Genomic DNA, 18858 nt, shown 5'->3' with positions numbered 1-18858 from the left:
CATGGCAAAGTCTGCTGCTTTTGGATTTTGGAAGAGTTACTTTTGCCCCTCCCTACCCTCGGGTTCAAAAGCACTCCAAGTCCTCCACTCTGTTCGGTTGCTAGCCCTAGACATCTAAGCCAACCAAACCTGGCACCTCGCGACAATGGAAGGGTGCCCTTAAGTGGTGGTGGGGGGGGGGGGGAGTCCATTTTCCCTTTGAGCTGCCTAAGCATTTTAGGATCTATGGGCCTGGGAGTTCTGCTCCTTACCTCCTCTCCGCAATATGTCCTCAAACATGCCTGCCTCTCTGACAAGATTGCAGACTCTTCAAAATGCCTTGCAGCAATTTCACACGTTTTGGGGGTGATTTTTCCCGTTCCCTCCGAGGAATGGTTTCAGGGCTTTTATCCAAACGTATTTAAAGTTCTGAAACCTAGCGGTGGTGTTCGCCAATCCTAGACTTGAAGGTCCTCAACACCCTCTTCCAGGTCCAAAGGTTCCATATAGAATTGGCCCAGCTTGTAAGTGCATCACTGCTACAAAGGGAATTTATAGCATTGATCAAAATCAAGGATGCATAATTACATTTTACAGTTTTTCCCTTGCAATCCACCTTGGATCCCCACGGTTCCTTCAATTTTCGGTGGGTGGGCAGCATTTCCAGTTTGTGTTTTCTTCACCTTGGATCCATAGTGGTTTCCCTGTTTCCTGCGCTGCTGCACTCTCATGAAATCCAGATTATTGGATATCATGTCCTTCTTAGTTCACTCTGCCCCACCCTGTTATAAATTGAGTTGCAGTTCAGTGAGAAAAATAAGTATTTGATCCCCATGCAAAACATGACTTAGTACTTGGTGGAAAAACCCTTGCTGGCAAGCACAGAGGTAAGACAGTTCTTGTAGTTGTTACCAGGTTTGTATACCTCTCAGGAGGAATTTTGGTCCATTTTTCTTTACAGATCTTCTCTAAATCCTTAAGGTTTCTTGGCTGTTGCTTGGCAACTCAAAGTTTCAGGATTAAGGTCTGGAAACTGGCTAGTCCACTCCATGACCTTTAGTGTGCTTCTTCTTGAGCCACTCCTTTGTTGCCTTGGTGATATGTTTTGGGTCATTGTCATGCTGGAAGACCCATCCACGACCCATCTTCAGTGTTCTGGCTGAGGGAAGAAGGTTCTCCAAGATTTTACAATACATGGCCCAGTCCATTGGCCACTCAATGCAGCAAAGTCAGCCTGTACCTTTAGCAGAGAAACAGCCCCAAAGCATAATGTTTCCACCTCCGTGCTTGACTACTGTAGGGATGGTGTTCCTAGAGTCATAGTCAGCATTTTTTTCCTCAAAACGCGGCGAGTTGAGTTAATGCCAAAGATCTCAATTTTGGTCTCGTCTGACCACAGTATTTTCTCCCAATCCTTCTCTGTCATTGAGGTGTTCATTGGCAAACTTCAGATAGGCCTTTACATGTGCTTTCTTGAGGAGGGGAACCTTGCGGGCGCCACAGGATTGCAATCCATGGTGGCATATTGTGTTACCAATGCATTGTTTTAGGGATGCACCAATACCGGTATCGCTGCTGATACCAGGCATTACCCTGCAGCTGTGTATTATGTTCATCTGCCAGACCCCTTGGGGTAGAGTCTAGAGATCAGGGCTCTGTCCTTACTGATCTTTAAGCGCTGCCCGGCGATTCAATCCAGCTCCATGACATAGTGTGAGCTCGCGCTACCAGGCACTGGTGAGGCTGCATCGGACACTTGCAAGGAGAGGAGGAGGGAGGGGAGGACTCTGCCAGGGGCGCGCCAGGATGACACATGTGCGGCGCAGGGCAACCCCGCCCCCTTTTCAGCTTCATTATCTGCATTTTTTTTCTTTTGGCCACCAGGCGAAAACACCATTTTCGGCCGAAATTTCTGTGCAGCACAATGGGAAACATAAATTAAAGTGCTTATAGATGAACATATATGTGATTTTTTTTTTTTAATTGAAAAAGGGGAAAAAACCTTTTGGCACAACACTTTAAACAATATTCTGACTCTTCTGTACAAGATTTGCGAGTCTGTGGTATTTATCACCTCAACCCACCTGCCAAAGAGATCATAATAATACCTACCAAAAAGGGGCAAGATGGATTGGATCTCTAACCTTAGTACACTGACCCCTCTTAGCTTGAATAATGAACTAAAATTGCAGCCATTTCTATAATTAGATATAGATGTTGGAGTGCATGACTAATCAGTAAGTGAGGTGACTGATAATTGACAAGTATGCTATGGATAAGTATTGGTTCATGGCACTTGAATTTATCTATTCCTTATCCATGCAATTTTTCACACTAAAGGTGAATCCGCCGTTATGGCAAAAAATCGGGAGGTGTATATCACTAGAAACCATAGTGAAAAAGCCAGACCTGAAAGATTCACATTACTTCCTGACAAAGTCCTCATAGTATGAAATGCCTCAATGTTATTAGATGCGATGTGCCATGTGGGTTGGCAGGATAAGGGACTAAGTGTTATAGCATCCAACATCTTCCTTACCATCCTGCAAAGGAGTCTTGAATACGATAGGCAGGCTGTCCAACTAAACTCCTAGGAAGAAAACACTTTATGCATACAACAGGTAAGCCCATACGTATATGGCAGAAAATCTGGACTGTAAGTTCAATCCTTATATCTATCCGCAGTACTGGAGGAGCAGAAATATGTTGATGTATACACCCCTATATATACAGTAGGTGCATGCCAGGTGCTATTTCTGCTGCTATTTTCAAATGCTTCATATGGTTGCTGCTGTGTTCTATGCTGCTGCATCTTACTTTTGTAAAGCTTTTTCTGTTGTTGAAGGCATTTATTAGAACAGTTGGCTACAGATGATTGTTACTTATTTTTCCTGCTATGTACATTGCTTCGTTTATTGGTGTAGATTTGCACAGCATATTTGTACGATTGAGATGCACAGGAATAGCAGAGTTGACCTTAACTAGTCACATCAGAAGTGGGCAGGGGGTGCTATTTTTATAATGAATATCATTGTTCAATTTTTATTACATGGAGGATGGGTGTGTTTTAGTATACACATATAGAGTATAGTTTCTATTTGCAATGTATAATATTTATGTGTAATATTTATTGGATTTCATATTAAGACTTTTTTAAATATTTTGGGTTGGCTGGATTGCACAGTACAGTGACCAAATCCACAATTTATTCTACTTGTATAGTTCTGGATCAGCATTTGGCTTTGAGTGCCATAAGAGGTCAAATCTTGGCTCTTGTGATTCTTTTCTAAAGACCACTGCAGTCTCATTCCCTGATGAAAACCTTTGTACAGGTGACCACCTGTACATCCACCTGTGACTCTGAGGGAACTTTAACCTGGTTCCATTGGTTCTTAAAGAACTTCTTTAAATCCACTAGAGAGATTCCTACATCTACTCTCCCTCACAAGTGAGATAAACAAGAAGAATGCATGTTGCAATTTGGGACACATTAACAGATACTTACAATGGGCTATATTGAATAAGTACACACATTTGAAGGTTCTGGTTAGCAAGAGGCCTGTAGAATTGTTTTTCTATCTATTTTTTTTTTTAAGCCCTGATGAAGGAGTTTTTTTGTCCCAGAGATAAGTTGGATACATTTTTCCTGTGGTTTAAATTGTAACAACAATAAAATGTGTATGGACTCCTAAGAGGAACGACTTGCACTCTTTTTGTTTATTGCGCTTGGATTTTGTTTGTGGAGACTCTATCCCCCCATTGTTTGGACGTGAGATATCCTGCCATTGTTTGGATGTGGTAAAAGCAATTAGAGTTTATCTCTCAGCTACAGTTTTAAGCCCTGTACACACGGGCAGAATGTCGGGAGACATTTGCCGGCTCAAAAAAAAAAATGGCTGACATTCTGTCCACGTGTATGTCGGTCTTTCAGACATGCATGCTGGAAAACCAGAAGCCGACCAACTCCCAATCAGTGCTCTCAGCCAATAGCAGCGAGCACTGATGGGAATGTTCTGGCGGGGTGGCGTCCCCCTGTCAGAACACAACAGCTCAGCTGGGGAAACCACTGTACTAACCTTGCATGGTTAGTACGGTGTCTCCCACTGGAGCTGTCAGTTTTTTTTTCGTGCAACTGTGTACCCGGCTTTACTCTGAGGGACAGACTTTTCATCATTACTGAGAGCCTGGAAGGAACATACTGCCCACTCACACAACTATTGCTTGGAGGCTTAAGCAGATCATCATTTAGACCTAAGGACAAGGTTCCACCATTTTCTGTCAATGCAGACTCCACAAGGTTAGTGAATGCCTTATGCGCTTTTCAGAATCAGAAACTGTCTTTTACCAGGTGGATTTTCAGACTTTTTCTGACTCAAGGTTCTAAAGGTAGCTCCTGGAGCTTCAAGCTTCCTAGTTGTATACTGTTATTTGGGGATTTGTTAGCGTTAGGTTTGCTGTGTTGTCCACCCCTCAGTTGGGTTGCTTTTGAATGTCACTCTTGTCCCAGAATTACCCCTGTGCCCCCTAATGACCAATAAAGAAAATATCTTTGTACTCACCATAAAATCTTTTGTGCGTTAATTTATATTCTGCTACTACTATTACTACTGGTTTTCCACAAAATTGGAGCTTAATGAGAGTGGGAAAGATTATAACTCTGAATAATGGCTTTGTTGCTAGCGTCAATTCTCTTGTAAGCATCATAATCCTCATGTCTCAGAATTTACCTTGTCCCCTAATGAACTCCAAGAAAAGGGTTTTACAATAAAATCCTCTTTTATTTCATTTCAGATTGTAGGGGCCAATGAAGTGCTCAACGTAGATAAAAAGTTACGTTTACAGCTTTACTATCCTCCTCGATCCCGTATTACGTCCATCACTCCTGTTTATGATTGGTGGTTAAAATATCCCAGAAATCAGTACCCTTCCACTTTATATGTGACCATTAAAGGACTAAAGCTGCCAGACAATGTAAGTATCTCCTAGTATCATTTAAAATATGCAAAATATCATTTAAAGTGCTCCTGTGTCCAGCCTATGGTAAGTTTAATATTTTACACATTCTTGACAAGCAGCAAAAGGGCTTTAAAACATGACTTTTAGACCTCTGTAACTATAGGCACTGTGGAGAAATTTATTTTCAAAACTCATAGCTGAAGCACTGAAATCACAGCTCCTCTCCCCTAAGGCTAAATTCACATAGATGCTGAATTTTAAAACATACTTTAATGCTCCTATAATGTTAATGTGTGTTTCTCAAATTCTTAAATATCTTGTGAGATTGTTATTATTATTTTTTTTACAATGCTAAAATGGTAACGTATCACTCACTGCTCCCTGTTTTAACAGTTGTGAGTGGCATGGATAGATGACCTGGAAGTGACAAAAACATGACTCATTTACCTATTTTCAATGCCAATGGTAATGAGGCCTTATTTTCCCTGGCAGCAGGGACTTGCCAGCCTGGCAGTTTTTTATTACGCAAATAGCAAGTGCTGTAAGCTGTTAGAAATTACCTAAAGCAGTTTTGAACCCAAAACATAGATGTAATATGTTTCAGCTAACTAATTCTTAGATGTGGTGGCTGCATTTGTTTTTTTTGTATGGCTATGTTTTTTTTTTCCTTTTCTTACCTGTTGATCCAGCCAGTAGGCCTCTTTTAAACTTAATTTAACAGACCAAGCTACCCAGCAAAAGTAACACAGTTTTGAGACAAACCATTTTTACGCTGACTGCGGTGCTTAAAATGGTCAGCTTTTATTTATTTATGTGAAACCTTTATTCCCCCCACCCAAAAAAAAAATGGTTACTGTAACTGCTTCAAAAGTGTTAGCTGGAGTTTGTCTTTAATTGGTTAATCAGGTCCATCCAAATCTGCTAGTGCATCTAGCACTACCCTCTCCTCAGATTCACAATGCTGCTGTCAGAAGGTGTAGTTAGCCAATTGACTGAAGTTTAGGTCTATGCTTATTAAATGGTGAGCATATTATTGTGTGTTGGTTTACTTGTCTTAAGTGGAAATAATTTAATCAGTCTGTGTCCCTTCAAAAAATGATAGCATTACATATTCCAGTATTGCCCTGCGCACACGGTCGGACATTGATCGGACATTCTGACAACAAAATCCATGGATTTTTTCCGACAGATCTTGGCTCAAACTTGTCTTGCATACACACGGTCGGACAAAGTTGTTGGAAAATCCGATCATTCTGAACGCGGTGATGTAAAACACGTATGTCGGGACTATAAACGGGTCAGTAGCCAATAGCTTTTGTCTCTTAATTTATTCTGAGCATGCGTGGCACTTTGTGCGTTGGATTTGTGTACACACGATCGGAATTTCCGACAACGGATTTTGTTGTCGGAAAATTTTATAGCAAGCTCTCAAACTTTGTGTGTCGGAAATTCCTATGGAAAATGTGTGATGGAGCCTACACAAACGGTCGGAATTTCCGACAACAAGGTCCTATCACACATTTTCCATCGGAAAATCCTATCGTGTGTACAGGGCATTAGAGTGTTGCATGTTGCTAATTGTAGCTCCTAGAATGCAGGAAAAGTACATACAACCTTTCCAAACACACTGGATTATGTAGCAAACAATAGAAGCCATGAGATGGTAGCTGCATGCACTAAAACATGTCTTTTTACCCTGGAGAAACCCCTGAAATTTTGAAGTCTTAGGGAACCCCTGCTAAAATCATTCTACCAACATTTCATGATAAAAAGGCAATTAGTTTACAACGCTCCCTTGTTCTATATATAAATAATTCAATAAGTGAATGACAATGGCAAGCAAACAGACTGTAAAAAGGGCCTTTTTTGTCCTCTGGTCAGTGAAAAAAGTGTCCCCTGACACTTGAATGAGTGGTCAATGGACAAATCGGTGGCTAGCAGTGATGGGCTCGGACATGTTCGGATCGAGCCCGACAGGAAGTCGTCACACTCTCTCAATCATAGACAGTGAGGCATCTGCACGCACACACGTTGCCTATGATTGGCGGTGTGCTGTGCTGGCTTCCTGGCGGGCTCGATCCAAACATGCCCGAGCCCATAGCTAGTGGCTAGTAGAAAAATGCCCCTTAACATTGGTAATCATTGGAGGGAAAAAAGCCTTGCACTAGAGGTTTAACGTAGAAGTGATTCCTTACATTACATGTCAGTGGAACATTGCCTCCTTACATTTTGTAGTCATTGTATTTGGGAAATCAATTTGTCACCCCTTGCAATCTCTGGTGTAATCCTGCACCAAAACATGCAGACATTTCATCAGTTCTGCCATCCTGGTTTGGGTGGCACAGATATTGTTTCTTAAAATATATGTATCAGCATATGCATAGGCGATGAAGCCCTAGCCTTGTTCTAGTCACACACAGCAATTTTTTTTAGCTAGCTAACCCACTTTCAAACTGCTTTTCACATAAGACTTCATGTACATGAGGTGTTTTCAAACCTCCCCTGAACGATTCAATGCGACAGATAGTAACCGACGTTGAAAAACTTCTGTTGTGCCGCGTTTCCATGCCGCGTTTGCGTTTAGAAGCATTTTTTACATTGAAAATAGTTAAAACCGCCTGTAAACAAAATGCGGCTTAATGCGAGTTACCACGTTTACAAGCTATTACAGGCATTTGGCGTTTCAAATGCCTCTGAACATCTGTCCTGAACACATTTTTTTGCTTTCCAAAAAATGCTTCTAAACTTAACTGCCTAGAAACGACTATAAACGACCCTGTGTACATGTACTGATAAGATAACATAGGGAGAGAGTTCAGGGTCAGCTGAAAAAACGCCCAACTGCTCCTAAACATCCGTTTACCAGCAGCAGTGTACATGAAGCTTAAAGTGATTGTAAACGCTGTTACACCACTTGTACCAACAGGTAAGCCTATAATAAGGCTTACTTGTAGGTACTGTAAATATCTCTCAAACTTGCTTGTGCCAATCACAGCGCCGGAGCCCGCAAAGCTGGAAAAAAACTCTGGGAGACATGTCGCCATTCACAGCGTTGTGGGGGGCCACTGCAGCAGCTTCGATCTAAGGTATTTCATAATACTTTCATAATAAATTCATAATACTAACCACAACATACAAAACCATTCACAACTCTTCCCCAAGCTACATCACCAATCTTTTCTCCAAATATCACCCAAACCGTCCTCTCCGCTCCTCCCAAGACTTCCTACTGTAAAGCTCCCTCGTCTCCTCCTCCCATGCTCGTCTCCAGGATTTCTCCAGAGCTGCTCCCATCCTCTGGAACTCACTACCTGAACCTGTCCGGCTATCCCCTACTCCTGCTACCTTTAGGCGATCCCTAAAAACTCATCTCTTCAGGGAAGCCTACCATGCCTCCAGCTAATCTTTTACCACTTCCATCAGCTCATTCCCCAGTTACAACCTTTTGTACCACCTGCCCTACCATATTAGATTGTAAGCTCTTTTAAGCAGGGCCCTCCTAATCCTCTTGTATTTTATTGTATTATAACTGTATTGTCACCCTTTTATATTGTAAAGCGCTGCGTAAACTGTTGGCGCTATATAAATCCTGTATAATAATAATAATGAGCTACTATGCAATGTGTACTAGCTCATTATGCCTTTGTCTTGCAGGGTTTGTTTTTTTTATTTTTATTTTTTTTTTCGGGTTTACAAATGCTTTAAGTGATCAAACCGGTCAAGGTTACATTTTAATAAAACTAGTGGTACCATATGTTGCCTTGATTGATTGATTGTTTTTTTGTTTTCTTTTCAAAATCTGGTTGAAAGTGTGAAATAGCTGAAAAATGGCCACATGTACAGCCAGTATTAGACCTTGTAGGAAGGTGTGTAATTTTCTGTTTTACGATGTGGTATCAAAAAGTTTTGAGAATAGCTCTGTTTACAAGAAAGTACTTTATTTATCTACGTTTATACATTATCACCTTTAAAATACAGCGCTCCCAGCATTCCTGCCACTTCTGAAATGTGTCCTGGAAGTCTTCTTTTCGAAGGGTGTCAAGCATCTTCTGCTATTTGTGTTGGATCTCCACAATGGTGTCAAAATGGCGACCTTTGAGCCGGATCTTCAACTTATTGCAGCATCGCCGTAAACTTGCGGAATCATGTCAAATGTTTCTGTGGTAGATTTACCCAGTTTCACACAGAATTCTATGTTTGCTCTTTGTGCTAACTTGCTGACCATAATGAAATAGCAGAAGTGGTAAGACATGGTCAGAATAGCACCAGTTGCAGAGCTCCCGATGTACACAGGAAGATGTCTTTTGGCACATTGACTTATGAAGGTCAGTGCTCCCTGTGACTGTGTGTGCAGCCTTGTGCTGCCATCTGTTGGCGTGTTATAAAACTAGTCTTGAAACTTTTTGATACCACCTTGTATGTTCTACCGTCTTTTCTTCATTCTATTTTTCACTCTTTGTTTATGAATGCCTATTGTAGATGTACTATGTGAATATCGATACTATGTCAACTTAAAGTATGATTTTGTTGCTTCTTAATGTTTAACCCAAGTGTAAATGTGTCAATTTCCTCAAAGTTGTTCTTTTTTAAATCAAAGCCGTTAGACATGAATTTGTAAACTTCAGACATGAAATATGAAAAAAAAACATATCCTATACTGTGTACTTGCCTCTCTCCAAAGCATTGAGTGTGATTTCTCTCTGCTGCCTGGTTCCTTTGTTATCAGCATGAGCCACTTCTGGCATCTTTTCCTGAGTTAAAAAGGTGAAGGAGCTCTAGCATCCAGCCTGTGATTGATATTCATATTTGTGCTTGTTACTGTGTGAAGGGGATGTGTCCCTTCCCTCCTGTCAGGGCTAACAGCTGTCCTCACTGAGATCGGCTCTGTTAAGACTTTAGATCCCTGCCCCCTGCTGCTGGAGTTGAGAAGAAATCCTTTTATCTTCGTGTTTTCATAACAATTTACAGAAGAAATGACTGCAGATACACAGGTACAACTTGTGTAGGAGGATTTGTTTCATCTCCGTGTATCACCTAATGCTAGTCACTTCAATAGGTATATGTAAAAGTTTTCAGGCACTTTAACATTACGATTTATTCTATGCATCAGTGTCATGACAAGTCAGTGATTTCTGCTTAAGTTGTACAATAGCCAGTTACTAAAGACACTATCTGATTGGAATTAATTTCAGGTAACTTCAACAAATATGGACCTTCCATTTGGGAGCAGCTTATCAAATGCTGACCTACAGCATGATGTTGCCACGAAGGGGCCAGATTTAGGCGACAGTAAGCATAAGGAACCATTTAAGTGGACTCGGCTGCCGGGACAGGTAAGTCTTAATAAACCTTTTATTAGCATTGACATGTAAAAGTAACAGGCTTAAATATGTTTTAAAGAGAATGTATATTTATCTCAACAGGTATGAAAGCTTCATTATAGCAAAAAATATTGTATTTTGGTAGCTGTATGTGGTTAAAACTTGTAAAATAGTATGCAGAATATTACATTTTTTTTTTACGGTTTCACATGACATTTTCTATATTTTATTCAATATCTACATGTTGGCCAAGCTGTCCAGCAAAAGTGGTAGTTACTGGGGTTGGGCCAAACTATAGCATTGCCAGGGGTGCTTACAGCAGTCACCTGTCTGGTTTTTACTGTTATTTGGGGCTCTGTTAGAGGGATTTATACCCACTTCCTGCCATGCTGGCATCAGTTTAACAAGACAAGAAGTAAGGGAAAATCTGCAACAGGGACACAGAAAAAATAAATAAAATTCTCACATGGGGTTTTAGCCTCCTTCTACGCAATTATACTAAAAAAAAAAAAAATAAAATCATACATTAACCACTTCAGATACAGTATCTCACAAAAGTGAGTACACACAACACATTTTTGTAACTTATTATATCATTTCATGTGACAACACTGAAGAAATGACACTTTGCTATAATGTAAAGTAGTGAGTGTACAGCTTGTATAACAGTGCTGTCTCCTCAAAATAACTCAACACACAGCCATTAATGTTTAATCCACTAGCAACAAAAGTGAGTACACCCCTAGGTGAAAATATCCAAATTGGGCCCAAAGTGTCAATATTTTGTGTGGCCATTATTTTCCAGCACTGCCTTAACCCTCTCAGGCATTGGGTTCACCAGAGCTTCACAGGTTGCCACTTGGGTCCTCTTCAACTCCTCCATGATGATATCACGGAGCTGGGGGATGTTAGAGACCTTGCGCTTCCGTTTGAGGATGCCCCACAGATGCCAGTCCGTCGCTTTTATCCTCATCTTCTTTAGCAAGTCAGTGGTCGTCTTGGAGGTGTGTTTGGGGTCGTTATCATGTTGGAATACTGCCCTGCGACCCAGTCTCCGCAGGGAGAGGATCATGCTCTGCTTCAGTATGTCACAATACATGTTGACATTCATGGTTCCCTCAATGAACTGTAGCTCCCCAGTGCTGGCAGCACTCATGCAGCCCCAGACCATGACACTCCCATCACCGTGCTTGACTGTAGGCAAGACACACTTGTCTTTGTACTCCTCACCTGGTTGCCGCCACACACGCTTGACAGCATCTGAACCAAAATAAGTTTATCATGGTCTCATCAGACCACAGGACATGTTTCCAGTAATCTATGTCCTTAGTCTGCTTGTTTTCAGCAAACTATTTGCGGGCTTTCTTGTGCATCATCTTTAGAAGAGGCTTCCTTCTGGGACGACAGCCATGCAGACCAGTTTGATGGAGTGTGCGGCGTATGGTCCAAGCACTGACAGGCTGACCCCCCTCACCCCTTCTGCTTCTGCAGCAATGCTGGCAGCACTTATCTGTCTATTTCCCAAAGACAACCTCTGGATATAACGCTGAGCATGTGCACTCAACTTCTTTGGTCGACCATGGTGAGGCCTGTTCTGAGTGGAACCTGTCCTGTTAAACCGTTGTATGGTCTTGGCCACCGTGCTGCAGCTTAATTTCAGGGTCTTGGAAATCTTCTTATAGCCTAGGCCATCTTTATGTAGAGCAACCATTTTTTTTTCAGATCCTCAGAGTTCTTTGCCATGAGGTTCCATGTTGAACTTCCAGTGACCAGTATGAGAGCGAGAGAGAGATAACACCAAATTTAACACACCTGCTCCCCATTCATACCTGAGACCTTGTAACACGAACGAGTCACATGACATCGGGGAGGGAAAATGGCTAATTGGGCCCAATTTGGACATTTTCACTTAGGGGTGTACTCACTTTTGTTGCCAGCGGTTTAGACATTAATGGCTGTGTGTTGAGTTATTTTGAGGGGACCGCAAATTTACACTGTTATACAAGCTGTACATTCACTACTTTACATTGTAGCAAGTGTCATTTCTTCAGTGTTGTCACATGAAAAGATATAATAAAATATTTACAAAAATGTGAGGGGTGTACTCACTTTTGTGCGATACTGTAATATTGGAAACATTTGGTACTGGACTTTATAGGCACTGAGATACACAACATTAAAGATAAAAAAATATTGTTTATTACAAATCGATTAAAAAAAGAACAACCAGACAAACACTAGTTAAAGAACTTTGCAAAGTAGGAATTGCCTATGGGCTAATACACCGCACAACCCATACACCAAGCAGTAGAGCCCTGAAAATTCTTGTGGATGTCCTTTTGTGGAGGCACCAATTAATTATTCTATCAGGCTTGGTGTGAGTTGATCATAATGTGCAGTAGATTGGCTCTACATGTTGCGTGCATAGTTATACGCTTCTTCGGGAGCTTAGGCATACATTATTATGAACATCCTAAAGGAATGAGCAACAGCATAGGTAAGTATCCAAGATATGACGGTTATTGCAGACTCGTGTCCTCAATTGTGTAACTGGTCCAAATGGATAGAAACAGTGTTGAACCCCAGTTTAGCAATCGCTACAGAAATAACACAGTATAGCGGGTTGGGTAGAGGGGGGCATGTCAATTGCCTTAAGATCCTGTACGACAGTCAGAGCTTCAAAACATCTAGAGAAAGGTCTTCTTCAAAAACTGCAGGAAGAGGGGTTAACAGTGTACCATGGTCATAGGTGCCTAGCAACATCTGTCGCTCCATAGATCACTCAGCACAGTAGTAATGAGGATATGTACTGCGGCCGGTCGGCAAGTGGTTAACGATGTAGGGGCCAAAGTCGTACATCTATGCCCTCTCCTCCAAAGTCCAGCTCTGATTACCAGAGCATGAAGAGGAATGTACCTTTTTTGTGTTTGATAACTAGGTACATGAGCAGTGTCAGTCCTCTGATCTACCATAACTCTAGCATAAAGATATCATTTCGATCCTTATTGACATTGATGCATAAGCCTTGAACTGGCACCTAAAATTTCCCAGCCTCTACTATTTCATTGTGTTTTGTATATTAATTGTCCTAATCCTGAAAAATCTGCACTCTTCACAAACGTTTTGCCCAGCAGTATTTATTTTATTTATGTATTTATTTCAGGTAATTAAATTGCACTGTCCATTTACACAGCGCTTTACATATAAATTGTACATTCACGTCAGTCCCTGCCCTCAAGGAGCTTACAATCGAAGTTCCCTAACTCACATTCATACATACACATACTAGGGCCAATTTACATAGGAGCCAGTATCTTATTGAGGAGAGGTATTTTGCAGCTCTCATTTGTTTTTGAAAATGAAGAAAGAAAAGAAAAATGTATTTTTCTTTTTTCAATTTTCAAAACTTTGTGACAAAAAGCGAGGTCTGCAAAATACTCACCATATCTCTCAGCAAATAGCTTGGGGTGTCTACTTTACAAAATGGGGTCATTTGGGGGGGGGGTTGTGCCATCTGGGCATTCCATGGTCTCCGAAACTGTGATAGGCAGTGAGGAGTGAAATCAAAAATTTACACCCTTAGAAACCCTGAAGGCGGTGCTTGGTTCTCGGGGTCCCGTACGTGGCTAGACTCCCAAAACGTCTCACACATGTTGTATCCCCGTACTCAGGAGAAGCAACAGAATGTATTTTGGGGTGTAATTTCACATATGCCCGTGGCATGTTTGAGCAATATATCATTTAGTGACAATATAAACTATTCCATGGACTCGTCATGACTCTCAGCAAATTAGCTTGGGGTGTCTACTTTCCAAAATGAGGTCATTTGAGGGGGGGGTTTGAACTGTCCTGGCATTTTTTTGCACAACATTTAGAAGCTTATGTCACACATCACCCACTCGTCTAACCACTTGAAGACAAAGCCCTTTCTGACACTTTTTGTTTACATGAAGAAACATTTTTTTTTTTTGCAAGAAAATTACTTTGAACCCCCAAACATTATATATTTTTTTTAAAGCAAAGGCCCTACAGATTAAAATGGTGGGTGTTTAATTTTTTTTTTTTCACACCGTATTTGTGCAGCGATTTTTTAAAATGCATTTTTTGGGGGAAAAAACACACTTTTTTAAATTTTTTTAATTTTAATGCACTAAAACACACTATATTGCCCAAATGTTTGATGAAATAAAAAATATGATCTTAGGCCGAGTACATGGATACCAAACATGACATGCTTTAAAATTGCGCACAAACGTGCAGTGGCGACAAACTACAAACATTTTTAAAAGCCTTTAAAAGCCTTTACAGGTTACCACTTTAGATTTACAGAGAAGGTCTACTGTTAAAATTACTGCCCTTGATCTGACCTTCGCAGTGATACCTCACATGCATGGTGCAATTGCTGTTGACATTTGATGCCAGACCGACACTTGCATTCGTCTTCGCGTGAGAGCAGGGGGGGGACAGGGGTGTTTTTTTTTTTTTTTTGCTTTTTTATCTTATTTTTAAACTGTTCCTTTCATTTTTTTAATCATTATTATTGTTATGCCAGGGAATGTAAATATCCCCTATGATAGCAATAGGTAGTGACAGGTACTCTTTTTTGAAAAAATTGGGGTCCTCTCCTCTGCCCTCAAAGCATCTGACCACACCAAGATCGGTGTGATAAAATGCTTTCCCAATTTCCCAATGGCACCATTTACATCCGGCGAAATCTAAGTCATGAAATGCTCGTAGCTTCAGGTTTCTTAGGCCATAGAGATGATTGGAGCCATTCTGGTCTCTGATCAGCTCCATGGTCAGCTGGCCGAATCATCGGCTGCATTTTCAGGTTCCCTGTTGGGACATGAGAGCCAGAGAAAACCATGGAAGACGGTGGGGGGGACGGACACATTCCCTCCCACTGCTTTAAAAAGCAGTCTACAGGCTAATTAGCTGCTAGGATTGCTTTTACATGAAAGCCGACTGCTGGCTGAAAAGAATGATACCAAGATGATACCTAAACCTGCAGGCATCATTCTGGTATAACCACTCAAAGTCCAGCAACATACCTGTACGTTGCTGGTCCTTGTTGGGCATATATTGTAATCTTTTTTTTTTTTCATGCAGCCTGTGGGCTGAACGAAAAAAAGAGATTAATCGGTGGTTATGCCCACCATTAGAATACCTCCCTTCATCCACCCACTTCTAATGATGGGCATACATGCACCATTTATATATGCTGAAGCATGGGGGCATCTGCCCCAAAAGTTAGGAGCAAATTGCTCCTCTGCCCCTGCTGCCCCCATGCTTCGGCATATATGCTCTTTTTTTTTAACTGTGGTTGTGAAATCACCTCCTACAGCGCTGGAGTCACGGCTTTATGTATCATGGGAGCAAACGCTGTTGCTGTCAAGATGAATAAATCTGCCTTGCAACTGAATGGCGTACCTGCTAAGCAAATGATGGTTAACAAAAAAAATTAAAAAATTTGTTTTTTTTACACTTTTTTTTGTAACTGTAATTTTTGTAACTGTAACCAGTTCCAGGTTCGGGTATCTCAAAATGCGATGGCATCTTGGGAGACCCTGTGTAAGTGTGCCTAGTCTGTGCAATGCTGTACCCTACGCTAATACTCAACTAGTGTATGGTAGCGTTCAAAACATTCACCAATGCAAAGACCAGGATTGTCAGGACAGGAGGGACAATAATAGCAGGTGTCACGCCTATATCCGCGTTTGCTGCAGACATATCTTTTTTGGGGGGCTCGTTGGGTAGGGGTACTCGGGAACACATAAAGAATATGCCTTTCATGCAGCTGGCTTACTGCATTTGGTTGGGGATGGTGAGGTGGAGCACCGTCTGGAAACAGAAGTGCTCTGACGATCTCTTCCTTGAATTTATTGAAGGATCCAGTCTGTCCTGAAGCTCTGTATAGCACATAAGCGTTCAGCAAAGCCCATAGAAATAAATAAACAGACACTATCTTGTACCTGCGTCTGGCCTTACGGGCAACTAGGTACAGCGCCAAAAACTGGTCATTGAGGTCCAACCCTTCCCATATTAAGGTTATATTCGATGACACAGATGGGTTTTTTTCCACAACACCAGTCGCCGTAGGAATTTGGCCTGTCGTGTCTGCTTGAAGGCAGGTAAGAACGAAAACATTCTTATTATCCCTCCACTTCATAGCGAGCAAGTTATTACGGTTGAAGCAGGCTCTCTCCCGCAGCCTAAGACGGGAATCTACAAGCCGATGGGGAAAGCCCCGGCGATTAGATCGCACGATGCCACATGCTCCAATCTGATAAACAAACAAGTGACTAAAAAGTGGCACGCTCGTGTAATAATTGTCCACGTACAAGTGGTACCCCTTTCCGAATAAGGGTGACACCAAGTCCAACACAATCTTGCCAGCGCTTCCTATGTAGTCAGGGCAGTTTGTTGGCTTTACGTGACTATCTTTGCCCTCGTAAACCATAAAACTACATGTATAGCCTGTGGCCCTGTCACAGAGCTTATACATCTTGACCCCGTATCTGGCACACTTGCTGGGAAGGTACTGTTTAAATGACAAGCGGCCAGAAAACTTGATCAGGGACTCATCAACGCAGACAACTTGATGGGGAGTAAACAAGTCTGCAAAACGTTGGTTGAAGTGGTTTACGAGGGGTCAAATTTTGTAGAGCCGATCGTATCCAGGGTCTCCACGAGGATGACAGAGTTAATTGTTGTTGAAATGCATGAACCGCAAGATCTGCTCGTATCGTGCCCTGGTTATGGAGGCAGAGAACAAGGGCATATGGTGAATTGGGTCAGTGGACCAATATGACCACAACTCACTCTTTTTAGTTATGCCCATGTTGAGGGATAGGCCCAGAAAGAGCTTAAATTCGGAGACCGTAATTGGTCTCCAATCTCTGGCAAGGGAGGACTGGGGAATAGTGGCTATGTGTTGACCAGCGTACAAATTGCTTTGGTCCACAATAGATCTATAGAGATCTTCGGTGAAAAACAGCGAATAAAAATCAAGTGATGTAAAATCAATTGTTTCCACCTGAATGCTGGGTTGGCCAGTGAATGGGGGAAGTACGGGTGCTGCAGAAGTGGTGGGTTCCCAATTAGGATTAGCGAATGCAGCAGGAAGGGCACTATGGGCATGAAAAAAAACTACTATTGGTGTCACTGTGACAGGGGATCCAGGGGAGTGATCGAGGGGGTGATTAGGGGGTGAAAAGTGTGCCTACGTGTTTTACTGTAATGTGTAGTGTTGGTGCACTTACTTGATGTCTTCTCTCCTCGGAAGCCGTAACGAAAAGGCTTCACGAGGAGCGATGACATCACTTCCTCTGCCGCTGTTTACATTACAGCAGCAGAGGAAGATTTTCATTCGCCGGGAGTGATCGTGAGGGAGGGACCATAAATCAATGGCCTCCCCCTCAGCACAGATCACTCCTGGAATGAAGCCGACGGCCTTGGGCACCGGGGGGGGGGGGGTGATGCGACCCCTCTCCCGCTGGTGGCAAATCACGTACCACGTACGTGATTTTGCCTGCCCGTGCCATTCTGCCGCAGTATATCTGTGTTAGGCGGTCGGCAAGTGGTTAACCAGCTCACGCCGATATATGGCAGTAGAATGGCACCACTGCTCAAATCGCTGTACCCGTACAACGCTCGTGACGATCGGACAGGACCGATCAGTCTTCAGGTCCAGGCCAATGATTTCTGACCTGGACCTGCTGATCGGTTCTGGCGAATGAACTGCTTCCCCTGCCTGTAATTGTAAACAGAGGCAGGGAAGTGGTCTCATCTCCCCTTGTGAAATCCTTTTTGGTTCCAGTGAGAGGAGAGAAGGCACCAACACTACACTAACACCAGTACACGTAGGCACACATTTCACCCCCCGATTCCCCCCCCCCAGTTAACCCCTTCACTCCCTGTCACTGTGTTAGTTGGTTAGTTTCACCGTTAGTCTTTTATACCCCCATATATTACCTAATAAAGGTTTTAACCCCCTGATTGCCCCCTAGTTTACCCTTTCACCCCCTGTCACCAGTGATCACCGTATTAGTGTCACGGGTGACGCTTGTTAGTTAGACTTTATATAGCGTCATGGTACCTGCTGTATATCACCCAATAAAGCTTTAATCCCCTGATCACCCAGGGGATGACATCAGTTTTAGTGTCAGTTAGAGTCAGCGTCAATCCCAGGCAGTGTCAGATTAGTGCCAGTAGTGCTAACACCCACGCACGCACCATACACCTCCCTTACTAGTATAATATCTGAACGGATCCATATCTTTGATTTGATCAGACCTATATTACCATCCCCAGTAGTTTAGGTGTTACCAAAAACGCTGCGTTAGCGGGATTAGCCCCGACAACTATCACCTGCGTTTTAGCCCCTCCGCAGCCCAGCCCACCGAACTGAAGTATCAATCGATCACTATCACTTACAAAACACAACACACATTACTGCAGCGTACGCAGAGTCAGGCCTGATCCCTACGAAAGCGAAGTTTTTTGGTAGCGATTGAAGCAGGCTCTGACATCGAGTGCTCTTTTTGCCTGTCAGTCGCACTAGTTGTACCTATATATTTAGAGGCCAAAATGTCCAAACAGA

General features: G+C 42.3%; 1 protein-coding gene across 3 annotated transcripts in view; it reads left to right on the top strand.

The window, feature by feature from the left end:
• Positions 1-18858, top strand: part of AHI1 (Abelson helper integration site 1) — a 458771-nt gene that overhangs the window by 113535 nt on the left and 326378 nt on the right. For all 3 annotated transcript variants that reach the window (XM_073627325.1, XM_073627324.1, XM_073627326.1), the window contains exons 9-10: positions 4771-4950; positions 10128-10268. In XM_073627325.1, coding sequence (XP_073483426.1) covers positions 4771-4950; positions 10128-10268 — 321 coding nt within the window. The remainder of the gene's footprint in view (positions 1-4770; positions 4951-10127; positions 10269-18858) is intronic.

This window comes from Aquarana catesbeiana, linkage group LG04 (assembly GCF_042186555.1).
Source record: "Aquarana catesbeiana isolate 2022-GZ linkage group LG04, ASM4218655v1, whole genome shotgun sequence".
NCBI lineage: Eukaryota > Metazoa > Chordata > Amphibia > Anura > Ranidae > Aquarana > Aquarana catesbeiana.
Note: the sequence above shows the minus strand (reverse complement) of the source record. Positions and strands in the feature narration are given on the sequence as shown.